The sequence below is a fragment of the Mobula hypostoma genome, chromosome 18 (genome assembly GCF_963921235.1).
Source record: "Mobula hypostoma chromosome 18, sMobHyp1.1, whole genome shotgun sequence".
NCBI lineage: Eukaryota > Metazoa > Chordata > Chondrichthyes > Myliobatiformes > Myliobatidae > Mobula > Mobula hypostoma.
In genome coordinates, this window is record NC_086114.1 from 884,800 (window position 1) to 901,338 (window position 16,539).

Sequence of the window (16,539 nt, forward strand, 5' to 3'; positions counted from 1 at the left end):
AAGGTCCTCAATGAATAATTCTCTTCGATATTCACCAATGAGAGGGAACTTGATGACGGTGAGGACAATATGAGTGAGGTTGATGTTCTGGAGCATGTTGATATTAAGGGAGAGGAGGTGTTGGAGTTATTAAAATACATTAGGACGGATAAGTCCCCGGGGCCTGATGGAATATTCCCCAGGCTGCTCCACGAGGCGAGGGAAGAGATTGCTGAGCCTCTGGCTAGGATCTTTATGTCCTTGTTGTCTACGGGAATGGTACCGGAGGATTGGAGGGAGGCGAATGTTGTCCCCTTGTCCAAAAAAGGTAGTAGGGATACTCCATAACTATAGACCAGTGAGCCTTACGTCTGTGGTGGGAAAGCTGTTGGAAAAGATTCTTAGAGATAGGATCTATGGGCATTTAGAGGATGATGGTCTGATCAGGGACAGTCTTCATGGCTTTGTGAAGGGCAGATCGTGTCTAACAAGCCTGATAGAGTTCTTTGAGGAGGTGACCAGGCATATAGATGAGGGGATATGGATTTTAGTAAGGCATTTGACAAGGTTCCACACGGTAGGCTTGTTCAGAAAGTCAGAAGGCATGGGATCCAGGGAAGTTTGGCCAGGTGGATTCAGAATTGGGTTGCCTGCAGAAGGCAGAGGGTCATAGTGGAGGGAGTACATTTGGATTGGAGGGTTGTAACTAGTGGTGTTCCACAAGGATCAGATCTGGGACCTTTACTTTTCGTGATTTTTATTAACGACCTGGATGTGGGGGTAGAAGGGTGGGTCGGCAAGTTTGCGGATGACACAAAGGTTGGTGGTGTTGTAGATAGTGTAGAGGATTGTCGAAGATTGCAGAGGGACATTGATAGGTTGCAGAAGTGGGCTGAGAAGTGGCAGATGGAGTTCAACCCGGAGAAGTGTGAGGTGGTACACTTTGGAAGGACAAACTCCAAGGCAGAGTACAACGTAAATGGCAGGATACTTGGTAGTGTGGAGGAGCAGAGGGATCTGGGGTACATGTCCACAGATCCCTGAAAGTTGCCTCACAGGTAGATAGGGTAGTTAAGAAAGCTTATGGGGTGTTAGCTTTCATAAGTCGAGGGATAAAGTTTAAGAGTTGCGAGGTAATGATGCAGCTCTATAGAACTCTGGTTAGGCCACACTTGGAGTACTGTGTCCAGTTCTGGTCACCTCACTATAGGAAGGATGTGGAAGCATTGGAAAGGGTACAGAGGAGATTTACCAGGATGCTGCCTGGTTTAGAGCGTATGAATTATGATCAGAGATTAAGGGAGCTAGGGCTTTACTCTTTGGGGAGAAGGAGGATGAGAGGAGACATGATATAGGTGTACAAGATATTAAGAGGAATAGATAGAGTGGATAGCCAGCACCTCTTCCCCAGGGCACCACTGCTCAATACAAGAGGACATGGCTTTAAGATAAGGGGTGGGAAGTTCAAGGGGGATATTAGAGGAGGGTTTTTTACTCAGAGAGTGGTTGGTGCGTGGAATACACTGCCTGAGTCAGTGGTGGAGGCAGATACACTAGTGAAATTTAAGAGACTATTAGACAGGTATATGGAGGAATTTAAGGTGGGGGGTTATATGGGAGGCAGGGTTTGAGGGTCGGCACAACAATGTGGGCCGAAGGGCCCGTACTGTGCTGTACTATTCTATGTTCTATGAAAACAGTCTCTGCCTATTGAGACTCTCTTTATAACTCAAGCCCTCCAATCTATCTTTTCTGCACCCAGCTGAATTAGACCCTTCCTATAACTAAAGATTAAAGATTTGCTTTGTCACATCTAATTGAAACATACAGTGAACTTCATGGATTGCATAAATCAAATAGATGAAAATTATACAGGGCAGCCTGAAAGTGGCATCATGCTACTGGTGCCAACATAACATGCTCACAATTCACTTGCAAGCCGTTCATCTTTGAAATGTGCAAAGAAACACACACGGTCAGAATGAGAACACACAAACTCCTTACAGACAGTGGTGGGTGTTGAACCCTGATCTTATCGTTGATACCACACAGAACTGCCAGCAACACTTCAAAAGCAACCTCACCGACATCCTGTATAGCTGTAATATGACATCCCATCCCTTGTACTCAGTACCCTGACTAACAAAGGCCAGCGTGTCAAATGCCTTCTTCACCCCGTCGCCGCTTGGGTCTCTCTGTTCTACGCCATTCCTCCAGTGTCCTGTCGTTCACTTTGTAGGTCCTGACCTGCCGTAACATCTCCAAATGCAACCACTTACACTTGCTTAAATTCCATCTGCCATTCCTTCGTCCTTTCGCCAGTACATCTAGATTGTAATGTTAGGTGACCTTCTTCACTCTTCTCATTGTTACTGTTAGGAAGGAGGATCGAGCAGTAGTAAATCAAGGACTTGCTGTATTGTCTAGAAGATGTTTGCCACTCATCTGAGAGGCTTTTCAGTTCTAATCTATGGTGCGTAGTTTTTCGATTTATAAACTCTCTGATTTGTTTAAAGGTACAACAATCACATGAGGGTCTGAGAGTCTTAGAGGTAATGCAGTGTCAGTTGTCTTACCTTTGCACGAATGGAGGCATGAACTGTTGTGGAGATGCTGGGGTAAGGATGTTAGGACTGCACTGTAAGCAGCTGACCGATGGCGTTGTACCCCACCCCCGTTCCGGGATTTACTACTACTTAATAAGAAATGACCTGGATAGCTGAAAACCTGCATAGACACACATCAGGAAGGTGGGACAGAAGCCTGAAAGCATACACTCAGCGATCCAGGAACAGCTTTCTCCCCTCTGCCATCCGATTTCTATTGAACTCATAAACACTACCTCACTTTTTTATTATTTCTGGTTTTACACTGCTATTTTTAACTATTTCATATACATACATGTATATCTATCTACTTAAATCATTTATTTTTTCTTTATTTATCATGTATGCATCGTACTGCTGCTAAGTTAACAAATTTCATTTACTATTGATATTTAACCTGATTCAGATAATGTTACCAATGTTAGTGTCATCCGCAAACTTACAAACCACACCAACTATATTCTGATCCAAATTATTAATGTACATGAGAAACAACAATGAACCCAGTACCAATCCTTGTCGCAGATCACTGGTCTGAGATCTCCAATCTCAAACTGTACCCTCACTCCATCAAATGAATTTTGTATTCAGACTGGCTCACCCTGGATCGAATGTGATCTCACCTTCCACCACTATCTAATGTGGAACCTTCGGAAGCCTTCTTAAAGTCCATGTAGGTAACATTTACCACCATGCCATCGGTTCACAACACCATGCTATCCTTAACAAATGATGAATGAGAGCACAGGAAGGACACAGAGAGCCCAGTGCAAAGTGTCATGGCACTAACATCTCCCTCAAGGTCAGCAAAACTAAACAGCTGCACATGGAATTCAGGAAGTCGGGGGGGGGGGGTTGTGATGGGCATGCTCCTCAATGGTCCTAAGGGCTGAGAGCTTCAAGTTCCTATCAATGAACATTAATAGCTTCTCCTTGTCCAACCACATAGAAGCCACAGACATGAAAGTTCACCAGCCCCTCTACTACCTCTGGAGGCTAAAGATGGCACGGCACCTTTCACCCTCAACAATTTGTATCAGTGCACCACGGGAAGTATCCTATTGAGACAGTAAAAAAAATTCTACCGCATCTTCATTCAAGTTTTGATCAGTAAACAATTATTACTGTCAATTTTATATGGGAAATAGTGTTTAACATGTGAATACAATTTGGCAAGCACACTGAATTCTTATTAGTCCAAGACAAATTAACATTTGTGAATGTGTTATCCACTTGGACTTTGAATTTTACCCTCTTCACAACAGTTTGATATTTATAAAGACACAGAAAAAAAATCCACAATTTTAATGATAATTCCAAGCTACAGTTTTGCTATAATTAGAAACTTAGGTGTAAGCAATTTGATGTACAAGAACTGTCCTCTAATTGATATCAAAACATACTGCATGCAAATTTGTTGTTGTGAAGCTTGGCATAAATGTCCTTAGAATTAATGAAGGGTGATTTTGTATGTTTGCATGAGCTGGTGTGTGTTGTATGCCATCTGTTACCCAGACAGCTGGCACATAAGCACACGCGCCCCGTTTCCTCTGCCTGCTGCCGGCTATTACAATTATTGAAGGGAATAAAATTGTCTTTTTTCTCCGGGGCGGGGGCTTCGCACAACAGAGTCGAAAGACTCCCAGGAACAAGGTTGTATGCACACATGCTGATTAAGCGGCCGAGGGACGGCTGTCAGGCAGCAGAAAGGCACAGTGACTCGCCGCCATACAGGAGGCATGGAAAGATGGGGAGTCAGAGCCTGGTGCTTTCCAGAAACATTGCAGCTCCCAACTCCGGCAGCCGACCCATGGGCTCCTCTACTTGCCAGGGCATTCCGCAGCCTTGAATTTTCAAACAAGTCACCTCTCAACTCCCAAGCAGGACTCACCCTTCACTCCCCACCACAGGATCCTGCCTCTTTCACTCCCTCCCCAGCAGGACCCGACCCTCCTTAACTCTCAACAGCAGAACCCCACCCCCTTCATCACCTGCCCAGTAGGATTCTCCCTTCAATCCCTCCCCAGTGGGACCATCACCCCCTCAACCCTCAATCCCCCCCCCCGGACTCTCACCATCTTCACTCCCTATTCAGAAGGGCCCTTACCCCCCCCTTTACTCTTTCCCCAGACAGACTTTCACCACCTTCACTCCCTCTGCAGCAGGACCCTTCCCCTTCCCCTCTTTCAATCATTCCCCAGCAGGAGCCCTCTTCCCCCTTCTCTCCCTCCCTAAAAGGACTATCCCTTCACACCCTCTCCAGCAGGAGCTTCCCTCCACTCCCTCTCCAGGAGGATCCCCCTCACCCTCCCCAGTAGGACCCTTTTCTCACTCTCTATCCAGCAGGGCTCTTCCCCTTTGATCGCCCCCCTTCCCCTTCACTCTCACCCCAGCAGAGACCTCCTTCCAGTCCCTCTCCAGCAGGACCTCACCTTCAACCTCCCCAGCAGGATTCCCCTCACTCCCGCTCCAGTAGGACCCTCACTCTTCACTCCCTCTCCAACAGGCCCTGCCTGCATACCATCTCGAGCAGGACCCCTTCTTCACTCTCAGTCCAGCAGGACCCTTGCTCCTCTTTCGATCTCTCCCCAACAGGACACACTCCCCTCCTGCAGGACGCTTCCTTCACCCTCTCTAGCAGAGCCCCTCCCCCTTCCTACCCTGGAGGACACACCTCCTCTTCACTTCTCCAGCAGGACACACCTCCCCTTCACTCCCTTCCAGCAGGACACACCTCCCCTTCACTTCCTTCCAGCAGGACACACCTCCCCTTCACTCCTTCTCCAGCAGGACACACCTCCCCTTCACTCCTTCTCCAGCAGGACACACCTCCCCTTCACTCCCTTCCAGCAGGACACACCTCCCCTTCACTCCCTCCCGAGCAGGACACACATCCCCTTCACTCCTTCTCCAGCAGGACACACCTCCCCTTCACTCCTTCTCTAGCAGGACACACCTCCCCTTCACTCCCTTCCAGCAGGACACACCTCCCCTTCACTCCCTTCCAGCAGGACACACCTCCCCTTCACTCCCTTCCAGCAGGACACACCTCCCCTTCACTCCTTCTCCAGCAGGACCTTTCCCTTCCCAGTAGGACACCCTCCCCAGCAGGAATCCCCTTCACCCCCTCTCTCCTCCTCAGTAGGATCCTCCCTCTTCACTTCCTCCCCCAGCAGGACCCCTTTAACTCCCTCTACAGCTGACACCCCACACCTGTCCCATCACTATCTCCCCAGCAGATCCCTGCCCGCCGGGGAAGGGCTCAGGCTCGGCCCCGGCCCCTCTGTGGAATTTGGCAGAAATGACGGGCCTCTCTGATGCCGATGCTCCTATTCATCACCGCCACCAGACATCGATCTATCGTTTGTTGGATATTTCCTACAGTGGAAGTGTGGTCGGGAAAAGCTCAAGATTCCACCCTCAGCTCGGGATAAAAACACAGTGCGGCCCATCTTAATTGCGAATCTCGGCGTTTTTGAGTACCCGTTCTAGCAAGGGAAGAGTAGTACGGAAGTGCAGTATACCCCCAGAGCCGACAATCTATAGCAGCAGGGTCGAAATCAACGAGAGCGGGCAGGCGGCGTCAAACTCAGAATTATCCCCCGGCACGACTTACGTCAGCACCGCGGGCCAACGCAACTTGACGGCGCGAGAATGGAGAGGCGTCATGTTGACTGGCGGTGTGTTGAGCCAACAGTGAGGTGGGAACTGCCTGGGGACTGGGTGGCGGCTGACCAGTGACAGGGGCTCGGGGGCGGGATCTGGAGCCGGAGTCAGGCTGCGGGCCGGCCTATGACGGGATCCATTCGGGTGACATGTCGGCCGCCGCTCTATTCCGCCGCTTAGTCCTGGCCACAAAATGGCGCCCGCTGGGCTCGGCAGCCGTCGGCTCTCCTCTCCGCTCTGAGGGAAGGTGCGACGGCCTCTATTTGTGCATGGTTGCGGGGAGGACGCATTGGCGCGCCCGCTGGGAATGCTGTTTTGCGATTTCGCTCGGTGTTGTGGTGCCCGCGGAAGATCGGTGCTGTTGGGACTGAAGAGCAGCGTTACCGTGACCAGGCGCACAGGCCTATTGCCGCCGCTTGCCAGTGCTCGCTGACCGGCTGCTGCGTGACATTGGAGCAGGAAGCTTTTGCTGTCAGCGCCTTTGGCAAGCACAAGCTTAAGTATGCGTGTTAAAGTTGCCTGGCGGAGCTGTGATGACGGGGGCTACATTCTGTTGATCTCTTGTGGCTTCGCTCCATGTCCTCAACGCCGGCTTGCACTACACGCGTTGTTGGCGTGGTGACAATCTGATGTAAACATGTAAACATCAGATTGTCAAACTGATCAAAACATAGATATGGTGAGGAGGGAATGATTGGTCAGTTTTGTGGGCTTTTCTTCCTCTGTCGGTGACTTCGATGTTCTGTGTAATATAACGACGTTTAATATTGTTTTCCTTTTGCTCTACAGAATCTGTTCTCGTTTTCGTGACTAGTCCCCTGGGTCTTCTGGAAACCTGTTGATTGAACCTGCGGAAGGTTACTTTGTTTATCCACTGACTTTTGTGACTAATTGGTCTCATTGCTGTTTTGATGGATAGTTTGGACTAGCAAGCATGTTGCAGATCCTGGAGTCAAAACGTGTTCTGGTCTTTCCTTTGGTGAATTGTTTAATTTCTCAGGAAGAGCTGTTGCATCATGGCCTGGAATTGATTGAGCATGGGGAGAAAGAATAACCTATTTGCCTAGCATCTTGATTGAGCTACTTATGATCAACCATGGTAAAACTTGCAAATCCACTATACACTGAATGGATTCTTGAAGCTATCCAGAAGGTGAAAAAGCAAAAACAAAGACCATCTGAAGAGAGAATTTGTCATGCAGTGTCATCTTCACATGGATTAGATAGAAAGACTGTTCTGGAGCAGTTAGAGCTTGGTGTGAAAGATGGCACGATACTTAAAGTTACAAATAAAGGGCTTTCATCCTACAAGGATCCAGAGAAACCAGGCCGTTTTTCACCAGTTAAGCCTTGCAGTCTTTCAAAGTCCACACAGGTGTGCACATCCAGAAATTGCATTGATATAAGTAATGTGGACTGGAATAAGATCATTAAGAGAGCAGTTGAAGGATTGGCAGAAGCAAATGGTTCCTCACTAAAGAACATAGAGAAATATCTGAGAAGCCAGAGTGATTTAGTTACTGTTACCAGCAGTTCCACCTTTCAACAACGCTTGAGGTTGGCCACCAAACGTGCGGTGAATAATGGGAGAATACTGAAGGATGGTCCACTTTACAGAGTGAATTATGGGAGTGCAGGAGGCAAGGGAGAAGCTAAATACAACAATTCTTCATCTCTCCTCCCAGTCAACTATCTGCCACATGAAAAAGAAAAGGTAGGTTTCCTGGTGAACAGAGAAAAAAAAGACCCATTCATTTTCTTTAAAATGCTTGCTCGGTTTTGGATTGTCCTTACACATTGAGCTGTTTGAGATAAGATATATGATCATGGTAAATAACTTGGATTGAGGAGCCATTGAACTATTTCATGTATAATACAGGGAAAATATAAAATAAGATTGAATGAAACTTGACAGGTTTCTTACAGCCACATTTTTGGAGTAGTGAGTTGATCTTTCAAATGGTAGGCCACTCAATATCAGCAGTTCAAACCCTGAATGATGATGTAACGATTTCAGTCATGTTGAAAAGACCTAAAGAGGCATTTAATAAATGGATTGTTTTTAAATGATCAGCTGAGATGCTAAGGATGCATTAATCACTTGCAGCTCTCAGGGAAGTGGCTGGCTTTGTGTATCTAAGAGGACTGTAACTAATTGTGAGTGACTATTTGCTGTGTTCACTTATAAAATGCATGACTGGCTTCTAAAGGTCAAAGGTTAAGGATGCTCCTGATGAAGAGTAAAGTGACCTTGTCATTCATCTTTTTGGACTACACACTGCAGTGTATTGTGAAGGAAGGATAAGAACCATATCCATGGCGTGTTTTATTGCTTTAGGATCTCAAGGGTGATTCAGATTTAATTGATTACTTTTGAAATGTTGCTGTTGTTGAAAAGGTGATAGCCAGTTTGTACGCAGTAAGGTAGACTGAAACCACTGAAAATAAATACTAAATATCTCTCTTTGTGATATTGGTTAAGGGTGCCTATAATGCTTGGGAAAACGTTTATAGATGCTTGTATTTCTGATCTTGCAAGAATGTCACCAAAGTTCTAAATAAATTTAGTATCAAAGTACATTTATGTCACCATATACAACCCTGAGATTCATAGAATAATAACTATAACAGAATCAATGCAAGACCACACCAACTTGGGTGTTGAACCTGTGTACAAAAGATGGTACTCTGTGCAAATACAAAAAAAAGTAATAATAAATATCAAGAGCGTGAGATGAAGAGTCTGTGAAAGTCAGTACACAGTTGTCAGAAAAGTTCAGTGATGGGGCAAGTGAAGTTATCCCCTTTGGTTCAAGAGCTTCCTGAATCTGGTGATGTGGGTCCTGAGGCTCCTGTACCTACTTCCCGATGACGGCATCAAGAAGAGAGCATGGCCTGGGTGGTGGGGGTCCCTGATGATGGATGTTGCTTTCCTGCAGCAAATCTTTGAAGTGATGTAACCACTGTGTGAGTAAAAGCAACAGCATTTTGGTTCAGTAACAAGATCAGTGAGTAGCCAACTCAAGGAATGTTTTGGAAGATTAGCAAAGTAGTTATCCACTTTTTTTATAATTATCTACTTAGGTAGGAAGTAACTTGGAGGGAACTTTGACAAAAACAGTGAAAGAATAAAGCATTTAAAATTATTTAATCTGGTAAAAGTTTATTGGTTGCAAATGTCTTGTAATATACGATAATGTTTGAGTGTTTGGAACTAATTGAAATACATTGTTAGTATCTAAATCTCAATATTCTCTATATATGAAGACTGCAAAACCTGAATTATTTAGTTGCATTTAATATAAAGAATATTTAGCCTCTTCATCAGAAACTCTTGCCTCTTTCTTTAGTGGCATTTGAGTTTGCCTTGTTTTTAAAGGCAAACAACAGGAATTCTGCAGATGCTGGAAATTCAAGCAACACACATCAAAGTTGCTGGTGAACGCAGCAGGCCAGGCAGCATCTGTAGGAAGAGGTACAGTCGACGTTTCAGGCCGAGACCCTTCGTCAGGACTAACTGAAGGAAGAGTGAGTAAGGGATTTGAAAGTTGGAGGGGGAGGGGGAGATCCAAAATGATAGGAGAAGACAGGAGGGGGAGGGATGGAGCCAAGAGCTGGACAGGTGATAGGCAAAAGGGGATACGAGAGGATCATGGGACAGGAGGTCCGGGAAGAAAGACAGACAAGGCGGGGGGGACCCAGAGGATGGGCAAGAGGTATATTCAGAGGGACAGAGGGAGAAAAAGGAGAGTGAGAGAAAGAATGTGTGCATAAAAATAAGTAACAGATGGGGTACGAGGGGGAGGTGGGGCCTTAGCGGAAGTTAGAGAAGTCGATGTTCATGCCATCAGGTTGGAGGCTACCCAGACGGAATATAAGGTGTTGTTCCTCCAACCTGAGTGTGGCTTCATCTTTACAGTAGAGGAGGCCGTGGATAGACATGTCAGAATGGGAATGGGATGTGGAATTAAAATGTGTGGCCACTGGGAGATCCTGCTTTCTCTGGCGGACAGAGCGTAGATGTTCAGCAAAGTGGTCTCCCAGTCTGCGTCGGGTCTCGCCAATATATAAAAGGCCACATCGGGAGCACTGGACGCAGTATATCACCCCAGTCGACTCACAGGTGAAGTGATGCCTCACCTGGAAGGACTGTTTGGGGCCCTGAATGGTGGTAAGGGAGGAAGTGTAAGGTCATGTGTGGCACTTGTTCCGCTTACACGGATAAGTGCCAGGAGGGAGATCAGTGGGGAGGGATGGGGGGGACAAATAGACAAGGGAGTTGCGTAGGGAGCGATCCCTGCGGAATGCAGAGAGGGGTGGAGGGAAAGATGTGCTTAGTGGTGGGATCCCGTTGGAGGTGGCGGAAGTTACGGAGAATAATATGTTGGACCCGGAGGCTGGTGTGGTGGTAGGTGAGGACCAGGGGAACCCTATTCCTAGTGGGGTGGCGGGAGGATGGAGTGAGAGCAGATGTACGTAAAATGGGGGAGATGCGTTTAAGAGCAGAGTTGATAGTGGAGGAAGGGAAACCCCTTTCTTTAAAAAAGGAAGACATCTCCCTCGTCCTAGAATGAAAAGCCTCATCCTGAGAGCAGATGCGGCAGAGACGGAGGAAATGCGAGAAGGGGATGGCCTTTTTGCAAGAGACAGGGTGAGAACAGGAATAGTCCAGATAGCTGTGAGAGTCAGTAGGCTTATAGTAGACATCAGTGGATAAGCTGTCTCCAGAGACAGAGACAGAAACATCTAGAAAGGGGAGGGAGGTGTTGGAAATGGACCAGGTAAACTTGAGGGCAGGGTGAAAGTTGGAGGCAAAGTTAGTAAAGTCAACAAGTTCTGCATGCGTGCAGGAAGCAGCGCTAATGCTGTCGTCGATGTAGCGAAGGAAAAGTGGGGGATAGATACCAGAATAGGCACGGAACATAGATTGTTCCACAAAGCCAACAAAAAGGCAGGCATAGCTAGGACCCATACGGGTGCCCATAGCTACACCTTTAGTTTGGAGGAAGTGGGAGGCGCCAAAGGAGAAATTATTAAGAGTAAGGACTAATTCCGCTAGACGGAGCAGAGTGGTGGTAGAGGGGAACTGATTAGGTCTGGAATCCAAAAAGAAACGTAGAGCTTTGAGACCTTCCTGATGGGGGATGGAAGTATATAGGGACTGGACATCCATGGTGAAAATAAAGCGGTGGGGGCCAGGGAACTTAAAATCATCGAAAAGTTTAAGAGCGTGAGAAGTGTCAGGAACATAGGTAGGAAGGGGTTGAACAAGGGGTGATAAAACCGTGTCGAGGTATACCTCTTGCCCATCCTCTGGGTCCCCCCCCACCTCCTTGTCTGTCTGTCTTCCCGGACCTCCTGTCCCATGATCCTCTCGTATCCCCTTTTGCCAATCACCTGTCCAGCTCTTTGCTCTATCCCTCCCCCTCCTGTCTTCTCCTATCATTTTGGATCTCCCCTTCCCCCTCCAGCTTTCAAATCCCTTACTCACTCTTCCTTCAGTTAGTCCTGACGAAGGGTCTCGGCCTGAAACGTCGACTGCACCTCTTCCTACAGATGCTGCCTGGCCTGCTGCGTTCACCAGCAACTTTGATGTGTGTTGCCTTGTTGTTTGGTGCTTTTCACCCAAACTATTGTTACTTTGAGACTTGGATTCTAATGTGGTCCTTCCATAAACTGAAGTACTTCTGACTTCGTTACCCAAATCGGAATACATAGCACTCTTAGTCTTATTGACTTGTATAGGGTCAGAATCAACATTCCAAAATTAAACTGTTAATGTGTACTGTGTCTTTGTCCTTGTCCTGTGATTATGAACTCTTGTGACCATCTCTGAAACTTGGCTAAAGGACGGCTCCCATTGGGAGCTGAACATCCAAGGAAATACAGCGTATTGGAAAGATAGGTTAGTAGGCGGAGGGGGTGGTGTGGCCCTGTGCATAAGAGATAACACTAAATCATGAAAAAGGGATGACAGAAGACTGGAAGGTGTAGAGTCTCTATGGGTTGAGTTAAGAAATGGCAAGGGTAAAAGGACCCTAATGGCAGTTGTATACAGGCCTCCAAACAGCAGCCGGGATGTGGATTACAAATTACAACAGGAGATAGAAAAGGCGTGTCAGAAGGGCAATGTCATGATAATCATTGGGAATTTTAACATGAAAGTGGATTGGGAAAACCAGGCCAGTACTGGACCTCAAGAGAGAATTTGTAGAATGTCTAAGGGATTGGTTTTTAGAACAGCTTGTTGTTGAGCCCACTTGGGGATCAGCTGTGCTGGATTGGGTGTTGTGCAATGATCTGGAGGTGATAAGAGAGCTTAAAGTGAAGGAACTTTTAAGGAACAGTGATCACAATATGATAGAGTTCATGTTGAAATTTGAGAAGGAGAAACTAAATTCCAATGTGTCGGTATTTCAGTGGAATAAAAGAAATTACAATGGCACGAGAAGGGAACTGGCCAAAGTTGACTGGAAAGGGACGTTAGCAGGAAGGACAGCAGAGCAGCAATGGCTGGAGTTTCTGTGAAAAATGAGGCAAGTGCAAGACAGATATATTCCAAATAAGAAGACATTTTTGAATGCAAGAAGGACACTACTGTGGCTGACAAGTGAAGTCAGCCAAAGTAAAAGCAAAAGAGAGGGCATACAAGAAAGCCAAAGCTGTTGGGAAGATAGAGGATTGTGCAGCTTTTAAAAACTTGCAGAAGGAAATTAAGGTGGTCATTAGGAAGGAAAAGATGAATTATGAAAGGAAGCTAGCAACTAATATCAAAGGAGATACTAAAAACTTTAAGTATATAAAGGATAAAACAGAGTCGAGTGTAGATACAGGACCAATAGAAAATGATGCTGGAGATATTGTAATGAGAGACGCAGAGATGGCAGAGGAACTGAATGCGTATTTTGTATCAGTCTTCACAGTGGAAGACAGCAACCGTATACCGGCCATTCAAGAGTGTCAGGGGAGTGACATTTGTGCAGTGAAAATTATGACTGAGAAGGTGCTCAGGAAGCTTAATGATCTGAGGGTGGGTAAATCTCCGGGACCTGATTGAATACACCCTCAGGTTCTGAAAGAAGTAGCTAGAGAGATTGTGGAGGTATTAACAATGATCTTTCAAAAATTGACAGATTCTGGCATTGTACCGGATGACTGGAAAATTGCAAATGTTACTCTGCTGTTTAAAAAGGGTGGGAGGCAGCAGAAAGGAAACTATAGACCTGTTAGCCTGACATCAGTGGTTGGGAAGTTGTTGGAATCGAATGTTAGGGATGAGACTAGACAACCGGGTGAGCCGTTGGGGCACCTTTTGAGAGAAAGGTTGTGCAGTCTGATGTGAGACGCTTTGGAAATCAAAGAAGAAGAACTCAATGTATTAAAGAAGAAAGACACGTAGCAAGACAAGTATTGCTCCTCCTCGTTTAACGAAGGGCACTTTTTATGACCACGTTTCTGGTTGATCTGCCACCCTTCAGGAATACTCTAACGTTTTCATTTCTTTTTCCCGGCTTAAAGCCACATACAGCTGACCATGCGGGAATACCGGTTTCTCCAGATAAATCAACATATTCTCCATGGTTTGGCCTTGCACCTTATGTATAGTCATAGCAAAGCATGACTGTATCGGGAACTGGCTCCGCTGAAGAGGGACATTTTCCCCTTCTGATAAATTGAGAGTAATTCTTGGGATCATGACAATGTCATTTTTGAATGCACCAATGTTTATCTTTGCTACGATGAGATTGTCGTGCAGTTCTTCCACCATCATTCGCGTTCCATTGCAAAGCCTTGGTGGATCCAAGTTCCTCATTGAAATGATGGGAGATCCCCTCTTCAATTCCAGTTTATGTGGTGGCAATCCAGAGAGTTTGACGGAATCAAGGAATTTTGTAGGAAAATGAGTGGCATTCGCTCCTTCACTTACAGCATTGAAGGAGCAGTATTCTTTCATGATTCCAGGGAAGTGTCTAATGCATGTGAAGTTTATTTTTCGCATCATTTCATTAAGAGGAACCAAGGTAGAATTCCTCGGAAGAGTTCTGCAGGATTGTGGAATGTAGAGTAGATGAAATCAATGTATTCTTCCATAGTTGTTGCTGGCAGAATCATATCTTCAGGTAATTTGATTTCATTGTTTTCATTTTTCTCAATCTTGTCTTCTCCAACGTCCGATAAGAACTGAGAATATCGTCCTTCTCCCTCACTCAATCACATTTCTCTTCAATTGAAACTTGATGAAGCTTCTCCATAAGTATCATTTTTTAATGCATGAATTCTCCACATCAGCATCATTTCCGCGTTTCACAACTGCTAGAAGCTGCAGCTGTACAGGGCCCTGGTGAGCCCACACCTGGAGTACTGTGTGCAGTTTTGGTCTCCATTTTTGAGGAAGGACATTCTTGCTATTGAGCGAGTGCAGCGTAGGTTCACAATGTTAATTCCTGGGTTGGCGGGACTGTCATATGTCAAAAGGTTGGAGCGACTGGGCTTGTATACTCTGGAATTTAGAAGGCTGAGAGGGGATCTTATTGAAACATACAAGATTATTAAGGGATTGGACATGCTACAGGCAGGAAGCGTGTTCCCGCTGATGGATGAGTCCAGAACCAGAGGCCACAGTTTTAGAATAAGGGGTAGGCCATTTAGAACGGAGTTGAGGAAAAACTTTTTCACCCAGAGAGTGGTGGATATGTGGAATGCTCTGCCCCAGAAGGCTGTGGAGGCCAAGTCTCTGGATGCTTTCAAGAAAGAGATGGATAGAGCTCTTAAAGATAGCAGAATCAAAGGTTATGGGGATAAGGCAGGAACTGGATACTGATTGTGGGTGATCAGCCATGATCACAGTGAATGGTGGTGCTGGCTCGAAGGGCCGAATGGCCTACTCCTGCACCTATTGTCTATTGTCTAAATCGCCACAGCAAATGGTTAAAATACCCCCAAAGGCCTCATTCTTGCCACATACATCACGAAGAGTGCGGTCCACAGCTTCAAAACTCTCCCTCCTAATCATGGGGCACTCGTCCCAGACAATAAGCTTCGCATTTTGGAGTAAATTTGCAGTATTGGTGTTTTTATCAATGTTACAAGGGGCAACCTCATTGACTCTGAGGGGTATTTTGAATCGTGAATGCATTGTCCTACCACCAGGCACCTCTGTCTGTTCCTCTCTCCTCCTTCTCTGCCTGTTTTTGTCATTCTGGAGACGTGCATCCTTCGTCTCTTCATCTCTTCTACCATTTGTTCTTTCGCTCTCATCTTGGAGTCATGCGGCCCTGGCCTGATCAGATGCTTGTTCTCTCCTTTGTGTGTGCCTATTGTTGTCATTTTGGAGACGTGCATGCCTGTCCTCCTCAGTCTCGTCTTCTCTCATCTTTTTTGTCCTGACTCTTTGATCCTGGAGTCGTGCGGCCCTGGCCTCATCCGATTGTTGTTCTCTCCCTCTCCTTGCCGCTTCCCAACGATGTTTGGTGTCATCTCTTGACCATAATGTCCCCCTTCTCTTTCCACTTGGCATAATTATGCTATCCATATATTTTTACCCTAATGCTTGATAGAAGATAGGAAGCAGTAACACCAAAGCCTCCAAGATGCTGTTGTTTCTTCATGATGTGGTTGGCACTCTCCTAAATGGACGTGATATAGTCACCGCTGTCCTTTGACTGCAGCAAAGGGTTCTATGGGTGTCTCGAAGTACGTCATTACAATAAGATTTAATTATCTCTTATCGATGGGTGGCAGTTAGATCTGTCTCAATCCTACACATGCTGATGGTGATTAGCAGAACGTGACCTCTCGAAATCCCTCGCCCTCCTTCCCCCATCCCAGTTTCACTCTGCCCCCTCCCCCAGCTGCCTATCACCTCCCTCATGGTTCTGCCTCCTACTATCCATTGTGTTTTCCCCTATTCCTTCTTCACCTTTCCTGCCTATCCCCTGCCCCACCCCTTTATCTTTCCCTTTACTGGTTTTTCACCTGTACCCTACCAGGAACCCACACCTTATTTTTAGGGCCCCTGCCCCCTCCCTCTTCAGTCCTGACGAAGGGTTCCGGCCCGAAGCGTTGACTGTTCTTTTCCACGGATGCTGCCCGACCTGCTGAGTTCCTCCAGCGTGTTGTGAGTGTTGCTTTGACCCCAGCATCTGCAGAGTATTTTGTTCCCTCGAAATAGAGCTGCCCTGCCCTTTTGCTCCAGTAAGTGTTGCTGCTGAGGCTGGCTGTGTGCATACGTCAGGCTGTCGTGTCCCGATTTCTATGATGGCCAATCGGGTCTCGGGTGAAAGCCAGC

The 16,539-nt window shown here is 46.4% G+C and overlaps 1 protein-coding gene across 4 annotated transcripts in view; it reads left to right on the forward strand.

Annotated features, from left to right (window-relative positions):
• Window positions 1-6,130: 6,130 nt before the first annotated feature.
• The window catches only part of kat6b (K(lysine) acetyltransferase 6B), a 221,548-nt gene continuing 211,139 nt past the window's right edge, over window positions 6,131-16,539 (forward strand). The window contains exons 1-2 of one of the 4 annotated variants that reach the window (XM_063070288.1): window positions 6,131-6,286; window positions 7,041-7,965. In XM_063070288.1, the coding sequence (XP_062926358.1) occupies window positions 7,348-7,965 (618 nt within the window). In that variant the 5' untranslated portion in view covers window positions 6,131-6,286; window positions 7,041-7,347. The other 3 variants (XM_063070286.1, XM_063070287.1, XM_063070289.1) reach the window with 3 other exon arrangements.